General features: G+C 43.2%; 1 protein-coding gene across 4 annotated transcripts in view; it reads right to left on the bottom strand.

Annotated features, from left to right (window-relative positions):
* Window positions 1-2,172: 2,172 nt before the first annotated feature.
* Window positions 2,173-21,872, bottom strand: part of SOBP (sine oculis binding protein homolog) — a 111,882-nt gene continuing 92,182 nt past the window's right edge. For all 4 annotated transcript variants that reach the window (XM_021553792.3, XM_021553791.3, XM_021553790.3 and 1 more), the window contains 2 exons: window positions 14,643-16,597; window positions 2,173-2,277 (listed from right to left, as the gene is read on the bottom strand). In XM_021553792.3, the coding sequence (XP_021409467.2) occupies window positions 14,645-16,597 (1,953 nt within the window). In that variant the 3' untranslated portion in view covers window positions 2,173-2,277; window positions 14,643-14,644. The remainder of the gene's footprint in view (window positions 2,278-14,642; window positions 16,598-21,872) is intronic.

Raw genomic sequence — 21,872 nt, forward strand, 5'->3', positions numbered from 1 at the left:
TGAGAAAACTGTGCTTGCACAGATCCTCTCAAAATCAATGAAGCTGCAGCCACTGCATCTATCCAGGGATCTTCTCCAAGATCAGGACCTAACTGCACTGTGCTAAGTGCAATGTTTTTTCTCCCCATGCCTTAAACACTGCAGAAACTGAGAAGTGTCAAGGGAAGCACGAAGATGAAAGGGACATAGATACAGCTTTCAAGAACAACTTACACATATTTTTCTGTGGCTTCATACTCAAGGGTTTTGTCTGTGACCAGGCAGGTATAAGAACTAGTAACTGCATGCACAAAGAGGGGAAAAAAAAAGAAAAATAAAACAACAGCACGTTTAAGTGCATTTTTTTTTTCTTGGAGATTTATTTTGTTTTAATAAATCTGACACCAGTCAGGGAGAGAGAAAAGCATTGCAAGACCGAAAGGAAAGCAGAGCACGCTTAGGGTGCTTCAGATTCTTGCTCTCTTGAAGATGTTTCATCAAAATGTCTTTGAGCTCTCTCCCTAGACTCAGGAGTTGTTGGATTCCCCCCACCCACCTTTTTTATTTTTTTGTTGGTTTTTTTTTTGTTTGTTTGTTTGTTTGTTTTTTTAAAAAGCGAGCTTACTCGCCCGGTGTGATTTCCAAGCTTTCACAGCTCTAATAAATAAGGAGCACCTGTAAAACAGTAGCTTGACTTAAGTGAATCTGTACAAAGGAAAATATAGAAATACAGTATATACATAGTGCTCATAGTGCACCATCACTACAAGGCTCTGGTTCAACTGACTCTGCTGCCCTGCTCCCAACACCGCTGACACAGACACGGCTCCTGCAAACTGCTCCTCTCTTCCCCGCAGCAGCCTTATAGAAAAGGTGTACTCTGAACACTCAAGAGTGAACAATTGCTTTATTCGAGTTAGTAAACAGTTACACTGAATCACAAGGTGATCTGAAATTTTTTTTTTCATTTTTTTCTTTCTTTTTGATTTTTTGTGGGGTTTTTATGGGTTTTTGTATTTTTTTTTCTTTTCTTTTTTTTTCTTTTTATTTGTCAGAATGGGATACTCCACAACTCTCTTACCAATTCAGTGCCAGTATAACATGCTCTAGTGTACTTTTGGACTCTTGGCTACAACTGTACAAGTGCACACAAGTAAATTCTACCCTGTTATCCTCCACCCACTGATTGAGGATCAAATTGCACATTTCTCTTAACCATGACAGGAGAAAGCAAACAGTGAAACAGAATCATGGGGGATCTTTCTCACTTTACCCTTGTTTTCATTGGTTTGTCCATACCATTCTAATTATCATGAAAGGGCTATGCATATGGAGAGATTGTCTCACTGCCTTCCTGGATCACTGAAAACCATCAGGGTTGAAATTTCATCCAAGTCTTTCGTGACGCCCAGCAAATATTCCCCTCAGATTATTTTACACCTTGAGGGAATTTTGGTCTTTAGTTCAACACTCTTGCTCTGTTCCCAAATGGGGCGCTATTTAGGGGAATTTAAAGAGAAAGCTGAGAAGAATAAACATTTACTGAGTTCTCTTGGCATTCAGTCTCTGAAAAACCACAGTATAAACTATTCATGCTGCTTCTTACATCTGTCAAATCAAAAATTAAAAGCCATAAAAGTGTAACACTGAAAATATGGCATTAGAAAGGATAAAGGTGGCCTTTGTAAAAATAACAAGGAAAGTATATTAGCCAATAAAATATTCTAACTCTTCATTTAAAAGTGCATCATGGGTAGGACAGAGATGACTCTGAAGCGTTGCTACTCCAGTATTACCCCTTTCCCCCATCAAAACTTGAATAGGTCCAAAACCATACAATGCAAATCACGATTCTTAGTGTAGCAGCAAAACCACAGCAGTTTTTCAAAGGAAAAAAAAAAAATTAAAAAAAAAAATCTGTATCATTGTCCAGTCTCAAATATCTGAACTTCGAAGTCAGTGAGGGAAAAGTACCTACGTTGGTCCATGTGGTTTTTGAAACCTGGGTGAAAAATCCCCCCCAGCAAGAAACAAAGAGGAAAAAGCGTTCCGAGAGGAGAAGAGGGGTGGTCGCAGGAATGCTGAGCACACTCTGTGGATCCATGATGTGCTGTCTTCTGGGTCAAAGGCACCCGTGGGACCAAGACTTCCTTGGGGGCTTCATGACAGGAAGCTGCTTTCTTTGCTGGACTTTCAGCCAGAGGGGATGGTGAGCGGACCGGCTGGTGTCATTTGGTGGAGTGCCGTGGTTTGCTCTGCTCCCTTTCTCCATGCAAGGTACCCTGTCAGTGAGCGCTCCTGCAAAGCAGACAAGCAGAGGGGGTCAGGGAGAGCAGCAGGAGGCTCACTGCAGGCAGGCAGCCAGGCTGAGGCACAAGCCCCCTGCTCCAGCCTCACCGGCCCCTCGTGCCTCAAGGGCCATTGGGACACACGGCCCCCAAGGTTCCTGCAAAGGAAGATGGAGGAATTCCTGTGATAAAAAGCTGGAAGATGATATAATTATAGTTAATTCTCAACTACACCCTGGCAGTTATAAGCGCCTGAGTCTTAGTGTTTCTAGAGGATACTGGGAGATACACCATTGCTTCGTATGCTTCTACTTGCCTTGTCAGCTGGCCACGTAAGCTACCTAGCAGTGATTCTGTCTCCCTCCACAGTGAGCTTTGGACTTCATCTCCTTGGATGGGATCTCCTGTCCCCTACAGATTTGGACTGAAACTCTGCAGTACTTATCAGCCTTAGTTTTGATGCTGGGGCACACTTTCCTTCTCAGTCTGCTTCACGACCTCCCTTTCACACTGGCTCCTCTGCAATCCCTCTCAACAGCGTGCCTGTATCCCCTTGCCAAACGTCCACCCTCCTTACAGCAGAGACTGGAAGGCACATGGAATATGTCGACCAGCATAAACTTCCATGGCATGGAGACCATGATATCTAGGTTAAGGAGTAATGTTTGTGCTTTCAGGCAATGTGCCCAGTGAGATGAGCTTCTTTGTGTGTACAGAGAGCTGTGAACAAGAACTAGACTGAGAATTGGGATGTATCCACCTACTAAGGTGAAGTACACGGCTTCTTTCTGTCACATTTTTTGGCTTGAAGTCTTAGTGTAAAAAGGGAAGCAGAGAAAATTAAACCTGTAATGTCTGAAGCCTCCCACTGCTCTCTCTTTCCATACATCAACAGAAATGAATTTTCATCCCTCACTAGCCAGTCTCATAGTACATGGTACAGCACAGACCAATAAGGGATTTGGGAGGGAAAGCATAAAGAAGTTCAGTGGCTCTTGATGCTTTCTGCCTGGAGCAGTCATCTAGCTGTGTAAGTTCTGTCTATTTTCCCCTGGTACAGAGGGACTCAGTGTAACAGGGTGTGCAGAACAGCGAGAAGGACCTTCCCTGTTGACTGGCTGATATGGCAGTAATAGTGTTTGATGAATGCATCTTTGTAGCAATCAAGTTACAAAATAAAAATCCGTATCAGGCATCGCACGCAAAGTTCTATAAAGAACTGAGAACACACTAGTCATCACTGCTTCAGAGCTCAATGCTACGCACCTCGTGGCAGCACTAGCGTGCATGACCAGCACAATAAAGTCAGCTATTTATATCTCCCCCAAAAAAACCCAAATTACTTTTTAGGAGAGCGACATATGCTCTTCACCCTAGCTGAACCTGCCTTCAACACCCATCAAATATTGCTGATCAGATAGAAAAATTGCATCAACCACAAAAGAATTTTCATCAGGGTAAAGCAATGGAGTTGAACTTATGTGAGTTGTGCTGAGGTAAGCACACTGGGTTTTGCTTGCTTTCCAAAGTCAAGAGTCAAGTAGGGCTGGGCTGATCCTGAGTTGGAAGACCACCTAGAAGTTAGAGGCAGTCTGTAGTTCAAACCCAGGAAGCAGCATGGAAAAGATGGGGGAAAGAAAACAAGTAAGAAGGCTCAATTCTGCCCTATTGTTAACATGGAGGGAAGGAGAATAAAAACTGGATGATGACCCAGCTCAAGCAGGCGGCTTGGACATTCATCTGTGTGGGCTCAGATAGTGATGCAGTGCTTCCATGCAATAGGTGAGAGCTGCACTGGTGCCCTGTGAGGCTGTTAGTCAAAACTGAGCAATCGGCAGCTGTGACACAGGCAGCATTCACCCACGCAGAGCTTCCTCTTTGGCTGATGCCCGACACATAAGGATTTAAGACCTTGCTCAGATCAGCACAGAATTAGAGAATGGCAGGTCAATTTGGCAGCTCAGGCAAAGCCTCCCCACTCTTTGCTCCCTCTCTGCAGTTACCCAGCTCTTTCCAGGTGCTGTTGCAGAGCTACAGCCCTTTGTCCTGTGGTGGGAATCTTGCTCCTGCCTGGTAGAGCCAAATGCTGGAAGTGTTCCTCACTTCCCTGCCACTCCATGCTGAGGAGACGGGTGGCTCAGCTGTGGGGAGATATCCTTCTTCTGTTCCCCCACAGCCAAGCACTGATCCCTGTGTATCTGCTCCCCAGGAGCCAAGCATGGCAGCATGCTCCTGATGGCCACCAGAAAGAGCTGCTTTTCCACAGCGTCCTCCCCAGTTATGTCCTGCTCCCTCAGAGGGGCCATGCCATTGACATGGCTTTGGGCTCACACACACATCCAGACACACACACAGTTTTTTCCATGTTTGCTTCCCTGTCATTCTATGCCCCATTGAACATTTCTGTCTCTAGATACACATCTTATTGTTCAGGAAAAATTAGACACTGGGTGGGGAAGGCTGAAACAACCGTTGATGTGGACTGGCATAGCAGAGTTTCCATAATTTAGCACAGCACTTAATTCACCCAGACAATGAATGCTGATGTGCTAAAAGAGGCCTGGCTCATCTGGGACATGCATGGCCCTAGAGTAAAGGCGCTGCAATTATTTTCTCAGGGAAACTGCTCTGAAGATAAACCACAAGAGTGCAGCTAAAGTCAGCATGGGAGCAAGCTCAGCCCTGGAAACATTCGGGAATCATCTGTTACTTGTAATAGCTCTGTAATTTTTTAATTTTTTTTTTTTTTTTTTTTTTTTACAATTCTTAAAGCAGTTCAAGCTTCTTCATTAAAACCTTCCCCTTTTTATACTCTATGATTTATCTTTCCATGAGCTAATGGAAGGGATGCCACATGGCAAAAGACAGGGAGGACTTTTAGCTCAAAAGGGAAAACAAGCTGAGTCCTTAAGCACCAACACTGGATTTCAAAGACAGTGATTTCCCTCTGCTCTGACCTTGTAAGCTAAAGATCCTCCACAGCTTTGGGTCACCTGTAGAACTCAGGCTCTCCCTTCTACCGAAACATGAGCTGTAATCTGAGCAAACATTGTGACTTTAGGGAATGCACTGGGAAAGAGCCCTGGGATTTGCTTTCTATGCCTAGGCAGAAGTGGTAAAGACACCCCCAACTCTATGAATTGTTGCACCATTTTCTCCAGGCTATTACTGATGGGGGGGGTCCCTGGTTTATATTTTGGGGCATTCTGAGGTATGTACATGGGTCACAAAGAGAGGAAAATGTCATCATGATTTTGGACTTCTAATCTCTACATTGGAAGTGAATCCCTATGGCAGACAACAGAGACTGCCAGGGCCAGTCCTGATTGTAACTGGGAATACCTCCACAACAGCAAGGCAGCCCAGTCTCCCCCAGTTAGTGCAGCACCAGTGTGTTTGCCAGCTTTGTAAATAGTGCGCTTTGCCCCACTGGTGTGCAGATGTGGCAGAAGATATTATTTTCCTCCGAAAAAAAAAAAAACCCAGCTAAATTTTCAACAAATACTCCCATTCTAAGATGGGATATAGTTGAAATTTTGCAAGGTATTAAAAAAAAACCCCAAAAAACCAAAACAACCAACTAATCCACCCCCCCCCCCCAAAAAAAAACAAACTAACCACAACACCCCTCAAAAAAAAAAAAAAAATCCAAAGCAAAAAACCCAACTGAACAAACAAAACAAAACAAAACAAAACAAAAAGAAATAGAAAGTAAACCAAATCAAGACAGTTTCTACTCTCCTTTCCTGAAAACAGGCAACTGCTGTGATGTGATAACCCTTCTTTGAACATCCGATTTTGTCTGAACAGAATAGTAACTTCAACTCCTATTTCAGCAGTGGGCCTAAACCACTATTCTAAGGTGCTTCTCAATTTTCTTATTCAACCTGATCTCTCCAGTAAAACCAGTTAAATAGCCAGAGAAAGGCAGTTTAACTGTTGGTAGTGGTAAGGAGGATGGTGAGGATGGGTGTCTTGCTGAGCCATAGTCTGTACCTCCCTAAGAGAGTCCTCCTCACCTGGGCTACACCTGGGCCTGGCTTTTTAACCTTAAATGTTATTGTGGGCCACAAAATTATAATAATTACAATAACAAAACTTTTTGAAGCAACAATGAACCTTCTTAGTGAAAAGTTTCAGAATTCTCTATCAGGAAAAATCGACATTTTCCTATGTACAACTCCATTGTCCATAACCATCCAGGACTGCATGCTGGCACTGTCCTCACAGGGTTTCTACCTGATTTTCACAGCCCTTGTTCTGGTTCTTTTCAAGCCTAAACAAGCACAGATACAGACTCATCGAAAAGCAAGGGGGCATGCTCAGGTGGCAAAAATGTCACGTGGATTATCCTGTGGGAGAAAGAAGAGGAAAAGCTCATCCAGAACACATAAGGAGCAAGTGGGTGAGACCTGGCATAGACCTCACTATAGTGTCAGGCACCTAAGGGCGTCACCCTTATCCTCAGCACTGAACTGGGCACTGAAAAACCTGCTTTGGGCCCAAACACTGCTTTAGATTTTATCTATTTCTCACCCCAAGAAGACAGGAACAATGTTTTTACCACCAAGATAACCATTTCAGCAATAATTGGCAAACTGCTTTAAATAAAACTGAACTGGCATTTTAACTGATATTTCAAATTTAGGGTCAGAATTCAAATTTTCAGTGACTTTGTCATGTATCATCTCTAATCGTATTCAAGATTCTCTCAATTGGAGAATTCCTGTGGGAAAGGGCTTTTTTTTCTCCTCATTTTGAATAAGGAACTTAGAAGTGGCAGCACAAGTGGTTCATGAAACTTTATAAATATTTGGAGCATAAGCAGACGACATAAAGTTTTGGACTTAACCACGTGGGTTCCAAATAAATAGCTGAAAATTGCTTTAACCATAGGTTTCAATATCAATCACCTGATGATGGGATGCAGATCTTTCCAGAGAGGCCAGAATTCCATAGTTATGTCACTCTACTCTACCCAATCCTGAAACCCCCTATTTTTTTTTTTTTTTAATATCTGCCTTCATAGAAGATGATTACATTACACAGCATGAAAGTCCAAAACTGGGACTGGAAGATGGAGCACAGCAGGGAGTATGGGTGTCCTCTCAGCAAATGCAGTTCAGCCTCTTTGCCTTTAGATAATTTGTTATTGAAGGTTGGCTCAAATTTAAGGCAGCAATGTTTCAGAAACACTTGGAAAAGCAAGCCAGCTGCAGGGCAGATATCATTACAAATTGAGACACATGTTGTACAGGAATACCATTCTCTTCAAATACCAAAGTTGTGTCTGGGGAAGCAAAGCCACGCAAAGGAGTCGGAGGCAGGACCTCAATCCGTAACGTGCCGAGGGCCTTCAACTTGCATAAGAGGCACCAAGTGCTGAGTGCACACTGTACTGAGCAGGATTAAGCCCAGATATTTAATCAGCTGTAATTTTCATGGTAGAAGCAAACATTAAATAGTTGAGGGTTCTGCAGAATGTTAGAGGTTACTCCAATTCATGGCTCTCACGAGATGATCACACATGTTTCCAAAGACAACTTTCAGTCCTGCGAGTGCAATGCAGCTCATTATCAAAATAATGTAAATAAAATCATGATGAGTAGGTCTCAGCTGTGAGGCTTTGACTGGTGGAGGTACCAGAAACGTGCTTACCTTTATGGGACCAACAGGAGACAGCAAGTAATCTGGAAACAAAAATTGCTTCAGAAAATCTTGCTTACCACTGTCTGATTTCCTCCTGACTTCTTGCTTAAAGAGCTTTATTTCTACTTTGCTTCAACCTTCCACTCTGTTTTTTTAAACAATAATTTGATTTTATCTTAAAATCTACAGCTCATTGCTTGAGATGTCCAACTTTTTTATAACCACAGTCCTCAGAAGTGTTTTGCTCCTTTCTCTCCCACTTTCAGGTATTGCTTGTAATTCTGTTAAATAATTTATAGGCTTCTCACAGTTGTTCAGAGCTCACTGCTCCACACTGAGGTTGGCCATGGTGTTTCAGGGTCAAGCTTCACAAAGGCTGTGAGGTGCTTAGCTCCTCATCAGATTTCAGTGGTAATCAGACACATACCATCCAGCATCTTGGCCCCTGCATGTCAAGGCAATCGATGTCTAGATTATGTTTTCACAAGTGTTTTTACAGGAGCCTGTTTTACTATGGTCTTTGTTGTTAGGGACTCTGTATTTAATTATGAGTTGTGCTTTCCTTCCCACCCCCATAAAATTTCCCTGCACCACTGACTTCAATAGCCCGACAGCACAAGGACAGGTTGATGAAGAGCTCAAGTCTCCCCATAGGGCTGTTTCACACTTAACACTTTTCAGCGCAGCCAAACCCGCTTTGAACCAACTTAAATAAAAGCAGAATTTTAGATCTTATACGTATGGAAGTGCCTGTTCAGTCTTTAAAGCCTGGCAAAGAATTATGAGCAACTCATTGTTTCATTATGAATGTGGGTTGTACCAGCTTAGGGAATGCATGGTGCCTACTTCAATTCAAATGATTTTAATTTCATAAGACAATTAAAACTAAAAAAGGCAAATAGGCAACAAAATTTTTTTCTGAAATCAGTGGTCTGAGGTCCTGGAAGCTGTCAGGTAGACTACAGTTTGTAGGTGTCATAGGTTCTTCAGATTTCTGTGGATCTGTCAATTGAGCTATGCCTTTTTTGGCTGCCAAGTTCTGGCTGTGTGTTTTGTTTGCCAACAGTCCTAGATGCGTATTACCTTTACAAATCAGTTTCTAAACTGAGTTCAAGAATCAGATTTCATATTTGAAACATATGCCCCAGGAGGTTTTATAGAAAAGCAGGAGGAGCCCATCAGAAATCAGCACTTGTTCCTTTGATTCAAAGAGTGTGCAGTGATCTATGGCAGCGTACCACGAGCCTGCTATTTACTGCCACTGAGACGGAAGTTAGCACTCCCACACCCCGGCAGCAAGATGTGGGAGCTGAAAGCTACCCTGGAAGTATGTCATTTTATACTTCACTATTTTGAGAACCCTTTTTTTCTTTCCTTTTTTTTTTTTTTTTTTTTTTTTTCCTGGGAAATCCTTTTTCTGATTTCATATACCTGAGAAGGTATATAGGCAATTTTGAAGCATAAGATCATACTGCTAGAGTCAGGCAGCTCTCAAGGGCAAAGCTTCAGTTCCAAGCAAATGTGTTTAAGGCTTTGTGGTGTTAAAAGTCTCTCCTCTCCCCTTTTGGATAAATGGAAAATTTCTGTAGGCTCATAAGAAGTCAGGTGAAGGAAAACTTCTGAAGCAGAAGAGTAGGTGTTAAGTGTATGAGTCCAATTACTCTACTGATTTAAATTAGTTTGGCACCAGTGGAACTACATCCAGTTAAAATTAGCTAAGGCTCTGGCCCGTAGTACCATGTCAAAAAAGATGACTAGCATAGAAATGCATTCAAATATAGAAAAACTGTTTTCAGGTGTATCTTTAAGGTCAAATTTTGTCCTGACCATAGCAAGTTGGGCAGAGGTAAGAAAGATGTTGGTCGATAGATACCCCAGTGACAGAGGAGAGATAAAATCTCTAAGGTTAAAAAAAAAGGAGGTTAATAGCTATGCCCCTTGCCTCAGGAACATCCAGACCACATCAGGAAATCTTGTGCTGGACCATTATGGGCAGAGGAGCTCAAAGTGGGATATATATTACTTCTGCTCTGAACGGAGTGTTCTGCATGCGGTATATTTTTACAAGTACAATGCATGGACTAGACAGCTGAAGGTTTGGACCTTTCACACAGGAGATGCTGACCCTGGGACATACAGGTGGCTCTGTAGGTGGCCATACACCTATTATTTCCATTACTTCTGGAAGAAATTCTGCTATCACAAGCAGAAAAACTGCTTCCTTTCCTGACCCTTCTGCCCCCAACACAGGATTACCCAACACACACACATATGCACACACAGAAGCTAGTTGTGGGTTTAGCATGTGCCACTTCATTTTCTCATTTAGTTTAACATAACTATCATGTTAAATCCAAGCAGACCTCAGTGTTTTCATTTCTTTGCTTTAGGAAACATTGACATCAAAGCTGGCGGGTTAAAACTGATCCTGCCAGGGCATAAAGCATGTAGGCAGGCAACACTAACACTGCTAAATTTAGAAACTCACATTGCTCAAACTTGAAAATATAACACTCAACAGAATACACTTCCTAGCTTCATTCCTTTATCATAGCAGGACTTTGGCACTGAGACATCTTTTGATAGTTTTTCAAATTGCTTCAAGTTAGAGCAGCTTGACAGTCCACATCCTGATGGAGAAACTAAACTTTAACATCAAGGATTATGTTGCTGATTAGCACTTTCAATAATCAAGTAATTGCTACATTAAATAATTCAGAAATTGGCAACTTTCCCAAAAAGGTCATGCTTGCACTGATTCCTTTTTAGAGAGTCCATGTTGCTGTTACATGAATTCAATCTGTCTGTCCAGAACTCTAGCGTAAAAATATTTGGCTAATTTCCTTCTTGTCACACAATTTGATGGGAAATAAAATCCAGGAAAAGTTGCACATTAGGGCAATATGTTCAGATTTTCCAATTCAAGTAGATGAGAAACAAGAGAGAAAAGACAGCTGGCTGGACCTTTTTTCTCCCAGGTTAGTGTGGCCACTGCTATCAATACAAACCTCCAAGGGCCCAAATCAACACATTTGTTAGTGCAGCTTCTATCATATTTTTAATTTATTAGAATTTCTATGAGGTTGGAGTCACTCTTAAGGTATCCTCCCCACAAGCTGACTGCAGAAGAAGCGTTTTATCTCCCAGCTTCCCAAGGCCTGGGCAGGAGGAACTAATGCATGGCCATGGCAGAGGTCAAGGATGTGGGTGCAAGAGGCTACACTGATACTTTCCTCTCTCTGTTGCCCCCTCTGCACAGACACAGACAGGCTCTGACCTCTGCTCAGTTCTCACAGGCAGGGAGGGCAGAAATCTAAGAGAGAGCCCTTTTGCTCCCCTAGACTGGCTATAACCAGCAATGCTGAAATAGCAAAAGTGTTCTGCATGAAACCACAGAGTCCTCACCTCAAATCAATCATCAGAGCTGTACAAATCACTTGTGCGTGCCTTGAGACGCTCAAAACTCACCCACATTTCACTGAGGTACCCACTGGAATGAGATGGTTACCATGCTGTTTACTTCTGCAGAGTATTTGGAGTATCCTCTTTCCCTTGGAGCACATAAGGACCTTGGTGTCCCATATCTTCTGACCAGAGCCTACTTCTTTTCTTTTTCTGGAGGAACAAGGGGATGGACACAGACTAATAACCATCACCATGCCGTGGCTATGCTACTGCACAAGCCCCAGGGGTATGGCAGACACCTAGGCTGGGCTTCTTAACTTCCAGCATCTATGTGGATGTCTAGGTCTGTGCCAGTCACCCTAAGTTTACCTCACTACAGGCAAAAATAGGCACTCCTAGGGCACAACTCATCTGAGCTGTCTCAGTTGTTGGCTCTGGGATGAGCTCAGCTGTCTCTTTGAAGTGCCTGCTTCTCTAGGTTAAAGAGAGTTTAGACAATTAGCTCAGCTGCATCTTTGTTACAGATGTCTGTATTGGGTCAGAGTAATCTTGCCTGGCAACCTGAAAACTTTCTTGTAAGACAACCCTTACACTGGGGCAAAAAAATATGAAAAACTCAGGATGAAAGAGAAAATCACTATTCCTGAGGATAATCACAGTAGCCGTTATTAACATTTAGAGAATACAAAGGGCTGAGGACAGTAACTGAATGATAAGGAATCCTTGTCTTTCCAATGCAGCTTGTTCAGTTTGCCAACTTTCTCTGTCAAATACTATCTGTGAAGTGATGTCATGAATAATCAGGTCAACAGGCAAAAATACACAACTTGGTGAAGCCAGAACTCTCTCAGAGGGTTTAGGCTCTGGCTTTGAATGATACTAAACTCCTCTTGGGACTGGGACCTTGAAGAGGCAGCACAGCTGCAGTGTGGATAGTCCAGGCAAGCAGAAATAGATGCTGAGAACCAGCCTGTCTTTGACTACAGAGTAAGCACATAAATGTACAAGTCTTCTAGCACTGTCTTGAAATAAGCAGCTATGAGGAGCTTCAACAAGGTGGGAAAGGAAGGGTTAACCATGGCTCCCCCAAAATGTAATAAAAAGGGTACAGCTAAATTGTGGCCTTCTCACTAGATCAAATCACTACCCCTAGGTAGAAGCATGCATACATTTATGAAGGGAATCTTTCAAGCTCCAGAAGTAGCACTGGGGTTTGCAATAAAGATACTGCTGCTCAGGGACATACATTCCATACCTCAGGGGCAGGTAGGGAGATCCCCACTAATGGGACCTATGAGTGTGTAAAGATTTTAAATACTAATTTGACTTCCAAGTTACTGTATATGCTAATTACTAGTCCAAGAACGTGATAGTTGTCCTCTCTTCTTATTAGTATATCTTTTATATGTGTCAGCACATGCTGAGAGCAAAGAATAATGGTTGTGTTCCACCAAAGAAAGTAAATAAATACTGTTGGTGATCAAGGGAAGAGATGTTTCCAGCCCTGCAACCAGCACAGGGAATGCAGTGTTAACAAATGAGAAAGGAGTCTTGGCTATACTATATATCTTTGAAGGTGCAATTAAGCCCACACTGATGGAGCAGGGAGATACTGCAATGGCCCAGATTACACAGCTTGCTGCTGCTATCCGTGGCTGTAGGTGCCAAACACCACTGCAGTCACTATTTGTGCTACCAGGGATTTACTGGAGGCTACAGAATATTCCACGGATTGTAATGAAATCTGGCATGTCACCAAGCCACATCCGGCAAAGCATCAGTATTTTACTGCTGAACAGATTTCTTGCAACACCCACCATTTCCCCTTTTCCTGAAAGAAGCTCTCCGTGCTTGTGAATCTAAATAAATCCCATTACATTAGTTTTATTAAGGAATATATTCAGTGCAGGTAGCACAGTATGCAGCTGCAGTGCCAGCTGCAGGTTGAGCTCCAGGGGGGGACAGGAGCCCAAGCATGAGCACCAAGCAAGAGGATGGGAATGGGCACTGATCCTTTCTATAACAAAGGACACAGGGTGACCAGACACTCCCAATAATCCCCAGACTTTCCTGTGCTTAGACTGTGAGGGTATACAAGGTAAAAAAGCCCAAGGTTTCCTTTGTTCTGGATCCCTACTCAAAGGCATCAGCTCGAGCTGTTGTTTTGTTATTTATTTATTTATTGCAAAATTATGAAATTATTTTAATGATTGGGATATCTAAGAGTTCTGCTACAGAAAAGAGGAAACCTGGTCTGATTGTGTGAGTGTGGGGTGTGTAGCTGTGGAGGGCTTCTGTCCCAACTCAGGTGGTACAGAGTGACTGCCAGAGCTGTTCTTGCATGGTCAGACAGGGAAGAGAGAGTTTCTCGCTCACGGGTTTGAAGCATCAGACACATAGTAAATTAAGAATTTTATGAAGATGCTACACTATCAGAGGGATTCAGTAGAGTGGAAATTGGAAATTAAGGATGAGAGGTTTCTGCATCTGGAGCACTGTCCTTGGACAAGCCATGGGGGTTGGTCAAGTTACCCATATCTCCGCCTTGGTTTGCAGCCCTACCAGGAGCCACAAGCATATACCAAGCACAAGGCTGGGGCAAATCTCAGCTGCTTTTCTAAGGTGGGAGACTTGCACTTGCACCAAAGGCAGATACTTCAGGTAAGGTAGCAAAGCCCCATGGCAGAGGATTTGCTTCAATAAGCTATAGTGGGCAGGTCCCAAATAGCCAGCAGTCCCTAAGCACCAATACACCAGAAAGGATAGCTCATGGGGAGGAGTTCAGTCTCTAGAGAACAGCTCAGTGGAAAGCCAGGGTGGAGTCTGGAGGCAGACCAAAGTAAGATGGTTGGAGGTGACCAGTTGCTAAGTCCATTGGATCTGAGCTAGCAGGAAGCCGCTGGGTCATCCAGCACCATGCTATGCTGCAGGGCAATTTCAGTCATCATGAACACTTGAGTTGCTGTGTAACTTAGCTGGAATAAGTAAGCAGATTAATGGCCCACACCTGTACCATATTCTAGGCAGAAAAGCACTGACTTTGACATACACAGCACAGTAACTTCACAGCCAGAACCATCATGATATGTTCTGTGAGCAAAAGTGTAATGAGGCTGCTGATGAATGAAGTACTGACAAGTACAGATGCAATACAGCACAAAAAACAATATCATAACACAAATAACAATAGTTTTCTGGAAGTGCTCATAAATTGGAATTTGTATCTTTCTGTTTCATAAAGGCCACATCCACATGAGGTTGACTTCATACCTGAAAATACTGAATTCTATTCACACAGAAGGCAGTAGTGATTACACAAACCTTTACTTATTCTGATTTCGAATTCGGAGACACCTCCTTTTCAATGGTGGCTCCAGATCCTCTGGCCCTGTGCTGAGTATTGGCGTTGAGATAATGCACGGCGCAATAGCAGTCTTTTCTGCTGGTTTTGGCACAGGCTGGATCACGCAACCTGTCTTGGGCAGCATCCTCAAAGCATATGCATGGTCCTCGTCTGCTGGATTGTTAAGGTTCGGGTCCTGCTTGTCTCCCCCAGCCAGGGGCTCCTCCCCAGTCTTCTTGCCAGCATCTCCCTCAAGGTGGCAGTTCGACGCACAGTTGTTCTCCTTAACGGACTCCAGCTCGCTCACCGCCAGCTCCTCTGGGGACTGGGCCTTTTTCGGCTCCTGGGGCGGCTCCGGGTTCTTGGAACCCTCTGTGCTCTTTGTGCCATTCACAATGACGTTGCACACCGCTGCGCCAGCTTCCAGTCCTGGCGTGCCAGAGGCCAAGGAGACGGGACAGCAGTGAGCTCCGTCACTGCACGGTAACGTTTTTGAGTCAACCGGGCTGCAGTTGTCCCTGCAGTCACTGCAGTTCCTTTTGTCTGAGCTACCAAAAGCCAAATTTACAACACTGTTAGGTTCACGTTCAACTTTCACTTGGGCATGTAGAGCCCTGTGGATGACATTGTGCAGCCTAGACCGGTGGCCTACTGTTAGGTCTATCACACCGTCCTGTGGACCCTGTAGCACACTGGGGAACCCAAATTTACTGTTCGCTGGACTACTAGGTCTGACAGTCAAATCAACAACTTCATTTTTACTGTGCTCCTGAAGCACTTTCGCTTGATTAAGGGACTGGCCTGAGCAGCTCGGTGATGAGTCAGAGGATTTGGATGATCCTTGCTTTGACTCTCGAGGGGATGAAGAGCTATTGGTTGGCTTTGCCCCAGGCGTCTCGCTGGAGGTACTTGGAATGAAGCTTTCGCCATTGCTGGAGAAGCCATTGGGGGGTTTGGAGTCATTGATGTGAGGGATGGGGATTGGAATGGGGATGGGAACGGGCAAAGGGACAATGACGGGATATGGCACTAGTAGAGTTGGGGGTGGCACCAGTGGGGCAAGGGATGGCAATCCAAAGTTCATCATCTGTGGCATAGGCATAGGACCATTTGGCATCATGCTGACAGGGGGGAAGGGAAGGCTAGGCAAAGGAGCTCCGGGAGGGGGAGGTGGCAGCAAGCCAGGAGGATTCCCAGGCATGGTAGGTGTTGTGGGGGGATGGATATGGGGGGAAAGCATTGGCCTGTGCATGGGGCTGGAGGTGGGACCCATATTTCTGGGACCACCTGGTGGGGGACCAATTCCAGGAATCATTGGATTGGACAGAGGGCTGTTAGGATTTGAGGCATGGTGAGGTGGCCCACGAATAAATGGTGGACGGATTTGCTGCATAATTTGCTGTTCCATGAATATGGGCAGAGGAACTGGCCCACGGTTTGTCATCACCATGGGAGGACTGCGAGGAGGGACACCAATTGGAGGCACAATGCTAGCAGGTGGCTGGACAGAAACTGGTGGAATATTTGGATTCTCACTGATGGGAATAGGTTTGGGAACTGGCGTGGGGATTTTAGTGACAGAGCAGTTGGCAGTGTCAGACGGAGAGGCAGTGGTAGACGCTGATGGTCCAGGGCCTTGAATTTGGCCAGCTGCAGACGCTGGGGATGGGGCTTTTCTCCGAGCATCTGCTAGCGGTATATTCCAAGAATCTGGAGTCAGCAGCTGCACCCCAGTGCCTTCTGCTTTATTTTCGACTGGAGGATGTAATGTACTGCACAGTCCAGCTGGAAGATTGGCCTGTGTCTCTTTGTAGAATATGTCCATTTTGTACTGATTGAGACATTTTGCACTGCAGAACTGAAGCCTTCTTTCCCCGTCCCCAAAATCCAGATACTCTTTTGTGTGTCTTATGTGCTTACACCAGTCACATACCTACAACACAGTAATAAAATCAAATCAGGTAAGAAAAGCAATCTTCTCTTCATAGTGTTATTTTAAAAGTAATTTTTCAGTTGCTAAATATATTATTTTTCTAACAGGAAAAATAGAAGTTACATTTGTGAAAACTGCACCTTCTTTTCCTCCAACATATTAATGAATTGAATGCCACTCCCTTTTCTGGCTCCCACAATCTCAGTTCTACCTTATACGGTGCCTTATATGTCTGAAACCCAAAGCACAGAGAAGAATCCTCGGCTGGCATAAACTGTTATAACACACATATGTAAGTATGCAAAGTCCATATGAGTGTGGCTGTGATTACTCCTTGGTGGTAATCTAAGCACGCCTGTGCCATCTGAGATGCCATACTACAGAAGGAGTGTGAGAACTGGAAAAGGACTCAGAAAATTGCTGGAAATGAACACAAACCATTTTCTGCTAAACTGCAGGACACAGTAACATTTAGTATTCTACTAAAGGTATCAAATAATAAGTTGGAAAGAGTGTGATATTTCAAAATGGCATCACAAAGCAAAAAGCATCATTGATTCTTTGTCCTTCATTCCAAGGAGAATCTTGGAAAAAGTCAGGATATTTGTGTAAGGTTCGAATAGTCCCAGTTTGTGATGTTTCAGCAAGCTGGAATTATTTTCTGAGCTGTTTGACCACTTTTGTGTACAAGTCACTTTGAGTAAAACTTCTTGGCAAGCAAGGACCCGTTTAGCAACTTTTCAAATACTATGGCAAAAAGTTTGCATTGCAGGCTCAATTTTGTTTTGTTTCTCTGCTTTCCATTTAATCCTTTTTTGTGTTGCTATTGGTGTGGTAAAGGCACAGCCAATTTTTTTTTTTAAATAAGGCTGCAGAACTAATTAAGCTGTGAAAGGTTTTCCCAGTTGTAAACCACTAGACACCAAAGTTCAAAAAATAGTCATTCTAGGCTTCAGAATCCATTACTTCAGAGAAATTATTGTGATTTCATTAACACATTAATTTTGCAACACCAACAGCTCTCACAGATGGTGAAGACATGATCTACAATTCAAATATGACTCTTGTTTGCACAAATGCCTTTCCTTCATATGGCATTTTAAACAAGAATTAATATGAGTAATCTTGCCATAGCTATAAACAGATAAACAGATGTCAGATTTTTCAGTGCCTCACTTTTTTGACAGAATTTTACACACACAAACCCCCCCCATTTTTGTCATTTACATTAGTTCTCAAAATACTCCACAGACAGAGATTTTTGGTGCTCTCTATCAGCATGTTGAGCCTATGACCATGTCATAATATATCCTGGTATTGTTTGCTCTGCCTTTTCCAAATAGCCCATGTTAGCTTGTTTTGAAATTACTCTATCTTTTGTACAAAGAAAAAAAATACACTAAAAACCCCAAAGAAGACTATAGTTGTGAAAAGACTGCATTAAAAGGATAATTAATTTTAATAACTATTGGCCATATAAACAATTCAAAACAACATATGCTGGGCATCTGATTACCCATCTCATTTAACTCTCAGTTTTCCTTTAATATAAACAGTGGCAACATTCTTGAGTTTTCAGTAATATATATTTAATGTATATAGGCACACACACACTATATGTTATGGCTATTAGCCCATTTAACTCCTTGACATTTTGGCTATCCTGTCAGGTCACTGGTTGTTTCCTTCCTGCTCCCCTCCCCATTCACACACATATGTGCACACACTCCCTCTCTTTTATCCCAGCATTTAAATCAAGCTAAATAATCAGTTGAGAAGCAGCAACCTCTAAGTCAGCCCTGAAGTTTGTGAATGCAGGACCCAGATTTTTAGCTTGTGCATACACACACTGTGCCTCATGAGATAAAGCAGAGGGGCTGCTGGTGCAGAGGGGCTGCTGGTGCTGCTCGGCACATGTGGCACCAGCAATGCTGTATTTCCAGCATGGTGCCCCATGGCAAGAAAGGAAATTTCCCAGTGCAAACAAGTCCAGCCCTGCATTGAACACACAGTGATGGTGTCACACCCTAAAATAAGTGGACAAAAAGGCTGTCAAATGCACAGAACAATTGAGATAAATGCCTGCACTGCCATGGCGCATGCATTCCCTCCAAGCATGGGGCAGACGGGACATCGGGAGTGCAGCAAGCAGGGCAGAGGGGACAATCCCATTTCCAATAGCCCCTGGATTTTATCAGCTATCAGCTCTCCATCTGCTCCCCACAGGAAGGCTCAGTGGCCATCACAGACAGCCCTGGAGCTTGTGCTGCAAATACTGCAAACACACAGCAGTGGTACCGAACCATCCAGCATATTTGGCATGGGTGTGGGGTTTTGCCACCCACCTGGCACGTCAGCACACATGATGGAACCATCCTATAATCAACCTCGTGAAATTTTCTGGCTTGACACTGTTTTCAAAGGAGACAAAAGAGGAATTTGTGAGTCTACACTATGAGGTAATAGGATACTATTTAACTCAGTGGCACTGCTGAATCTACCTTAAAGTCATTTCTGAGTGAGAGCTCACTGCTGTAGCCACAAAATGCTATCTATTCAGCATGTATGGAATCAGGATGTACTCCACCACGTCCGTCCTTCTGCTTGCAGATTATGCTCTTGCCCTAAGGGCTGGCAAAGATGCAGAGGGTCTCCACAGGTACCCCAGGAACTGTACAAAGAGCTACTAGGAGCTCCCAGACAGCTCCTGAGGCAGGCTGGGGTAGGATGAATCCCACCCTGGCCCATCACCATCTATTTGCAGTGGAAAGATAAGGAGGAGAGTGGCCTCAGAGGTGTCTGCAGAAAGAGATGGAGCAGGACTTCAGGTGCAGTTGCAGTGAAGACTTGCCCCTTCCTTTGGGACAAGAAAGTAAACCACCTCATAAACCCACTGCCAAAGAAGTGCCTGAGAAATATGAGAGAGTAAACCCAGCCTCTTTATCTTTCTAGGAGGAGCCCCGTCCATGACCTTAATTAAAGGGACTGAAAGGGAAATACAGCCCTACAAAAAATTGTGACATCTTTTCCAATAATTTAATTTTATTAGTCAGCATTTGAAAAATTCGCTAAAATGCTCCACTGTATTATTGTTGTATTGATTTGTTTATCTCCAGTGGGCTCCTGTGTCTCTCCTGGCTAAACAAATATTTTCTATTCCTTGGTAAAATATTTAGAAATCCTTCTTGCAAATTCTCTACTGATTTCTCCAGTTTTCAGTAATTTGCTGAGGAACAAGAAACTCTGCCTCACTCACATATTGATCACAGACCCTTCTGTATATTTTATCACTAGATGAAATTCATTAAAGCCAGAGAAATTAAAGGCAGCAAACCTATTCCTCTGAATACCATGCAAAGACCAAATATTCAATAATTATCTCATTGATTTCATGCAATGTCTCAGTGTTGAAGCTACAATATCAGTGAAAAATGCCCATCTTCTACATTCATGTATTTCATAATTTTCTTTTGGTTTTTTTTTTCCTCTCATTCTTTTTATGTACATAAGCAATCAGTCTGTGCTGCTTAGTTAAGATAAAAGGTATAAAACTGTGGGACTCATATGCAGGTAATATGTAGGTTTGACACCTCACAATACCATACTAAACAGCAGAAAAACAGTCTACAACAACAAGGAAATTAGTGGAGGAGAAAAAAATGTTACTTAAGAATTAATGAATCAAGTCTGTCGTACAGAATTGATCATTTAAGATGAGGTCAATGAATTTATGATACAAATGGCTTTATCACTAGAGGTAATAAAATGGAGCAATATCATTCATTTTGTATCTAAGTAATGATGTGCTCAGACTAATTACAGATTTCTTCTAAAAGCCTACACTGATTAGTTCAGATGTGATAGGTAAAACATATATCTCTCCATTCAATAAAATAATATTTTCTTATCTGTAGAACACACAGCTGATGTCTTATTTTTTTAAGTACTTGCATTCTGTATGGAACATCTCTGTTCTTCACAACCAGCTCATAATTTCTCTGCTCATGTGTTCCCTTTCCTTCCCTTTTCCTGCCTCATCCCTTCCTTTCGTTGTACAACCAAGAGAAGAGCTAAACTGTTGCAGAGTGCTTATTGACACTGCACACTGGATTTTGTAGTGCTTACACATGGGAGCAGCTCCCTAGGTTTCAGTGGGATTAGTCACAAGCATTAATGCTGTAGGATCACATTTGGAGGGTCTGACCCAGCACCAGTGGAAAACAATGAAGAGGCTCATCTTTAATGCAATCCATCGGCTTTGGGTCTGTTGCTTAACACTGGCCCCTGCTCACTCTGGGGTCATCAAGAGCTTTGTTCCCAATCTCAACAGCAGCAGAGGCACAGACAGGGGTTTTGGAAGGAGCTGCAGAAGAAATCCCCAGGAAAAAAATAAATGTTGTGAGATTGAGTTACTGACATTTCCTAACAAACATAGGCACAGCCACCATTTTGTACATTTCTATCAACAGGAGGTTGGACCAGTAGTGGTGTCACTGACAATGAGCGTGAACATTCCTAAGATAGAGGGTCAAAACTTGCAAGGTGCTGACAGATCCCCTATGCACCTTCATCTCGTTTGGAAAACAATTCTAGGACTGCTCTGCGGCAAGCACACTTCACACCATGAATGCTAGAACACCAATCCTGAATGACAGAAAGATCAGTATTAAGATAATGGCCTATCTCGTTCAGCTGCAACGCAACAACCCTCAAGAAGATTAAATTTACCTAGCTGGGGCATATCCAAGGCTAAACAACAGAATGAACATTCCTTCAGTACATTTAATGTATTTATATTTTGGTGGCGAGTTGCCAGCACGCTACTTACAAGCTCAATGACTTGGTATCATTTATCTGCTCTCCCGTGAAACACACAGCAGTCTACACCAGGAGACAACTCAGAAGACACTGCATCAGCAGAAACACAACTCGTGCCTGATATGGGAACACCGAAGATGCCAGGACTGAGAGATCCCATAATGCTCAGATGTCTCTAATACAAAGAGCAGGAATAAAGCCATTCCTGTTGGCAGCCATACCTTTATTTTGATAGAAACATCCAAAGTAGAGTCCAGACATGGCTACAAGGCTGCCTTGCAGGCACAACACAGGATCCTGCTACGCCTAAAAGGGCCACACTTGGACTTCAGGCACCAGGTAATTAATATTTAAATCAATTGGCTGTCAAATGCAGACACAAAGTTCACACATTGGTGCAGTCCACCACTAACCTTTGAAGAATAATCTGGTATCAGACACTACTTCATTAAGAAAT

Source organism: Lonchura striata, chromosome 3 (genome assembly GCF_046129695.1).
Source record: "Lonchura striata isolate bLonStr1 chromosome 3, bLonStr1.mat, whole genome shotgun sequence".
Classification (NCBI taxonomy): Eukaryota; Metazoa; Chordata; class Aves; order Passeriformes; family Estrildidae; genus Lonchura; species Lonchura striata.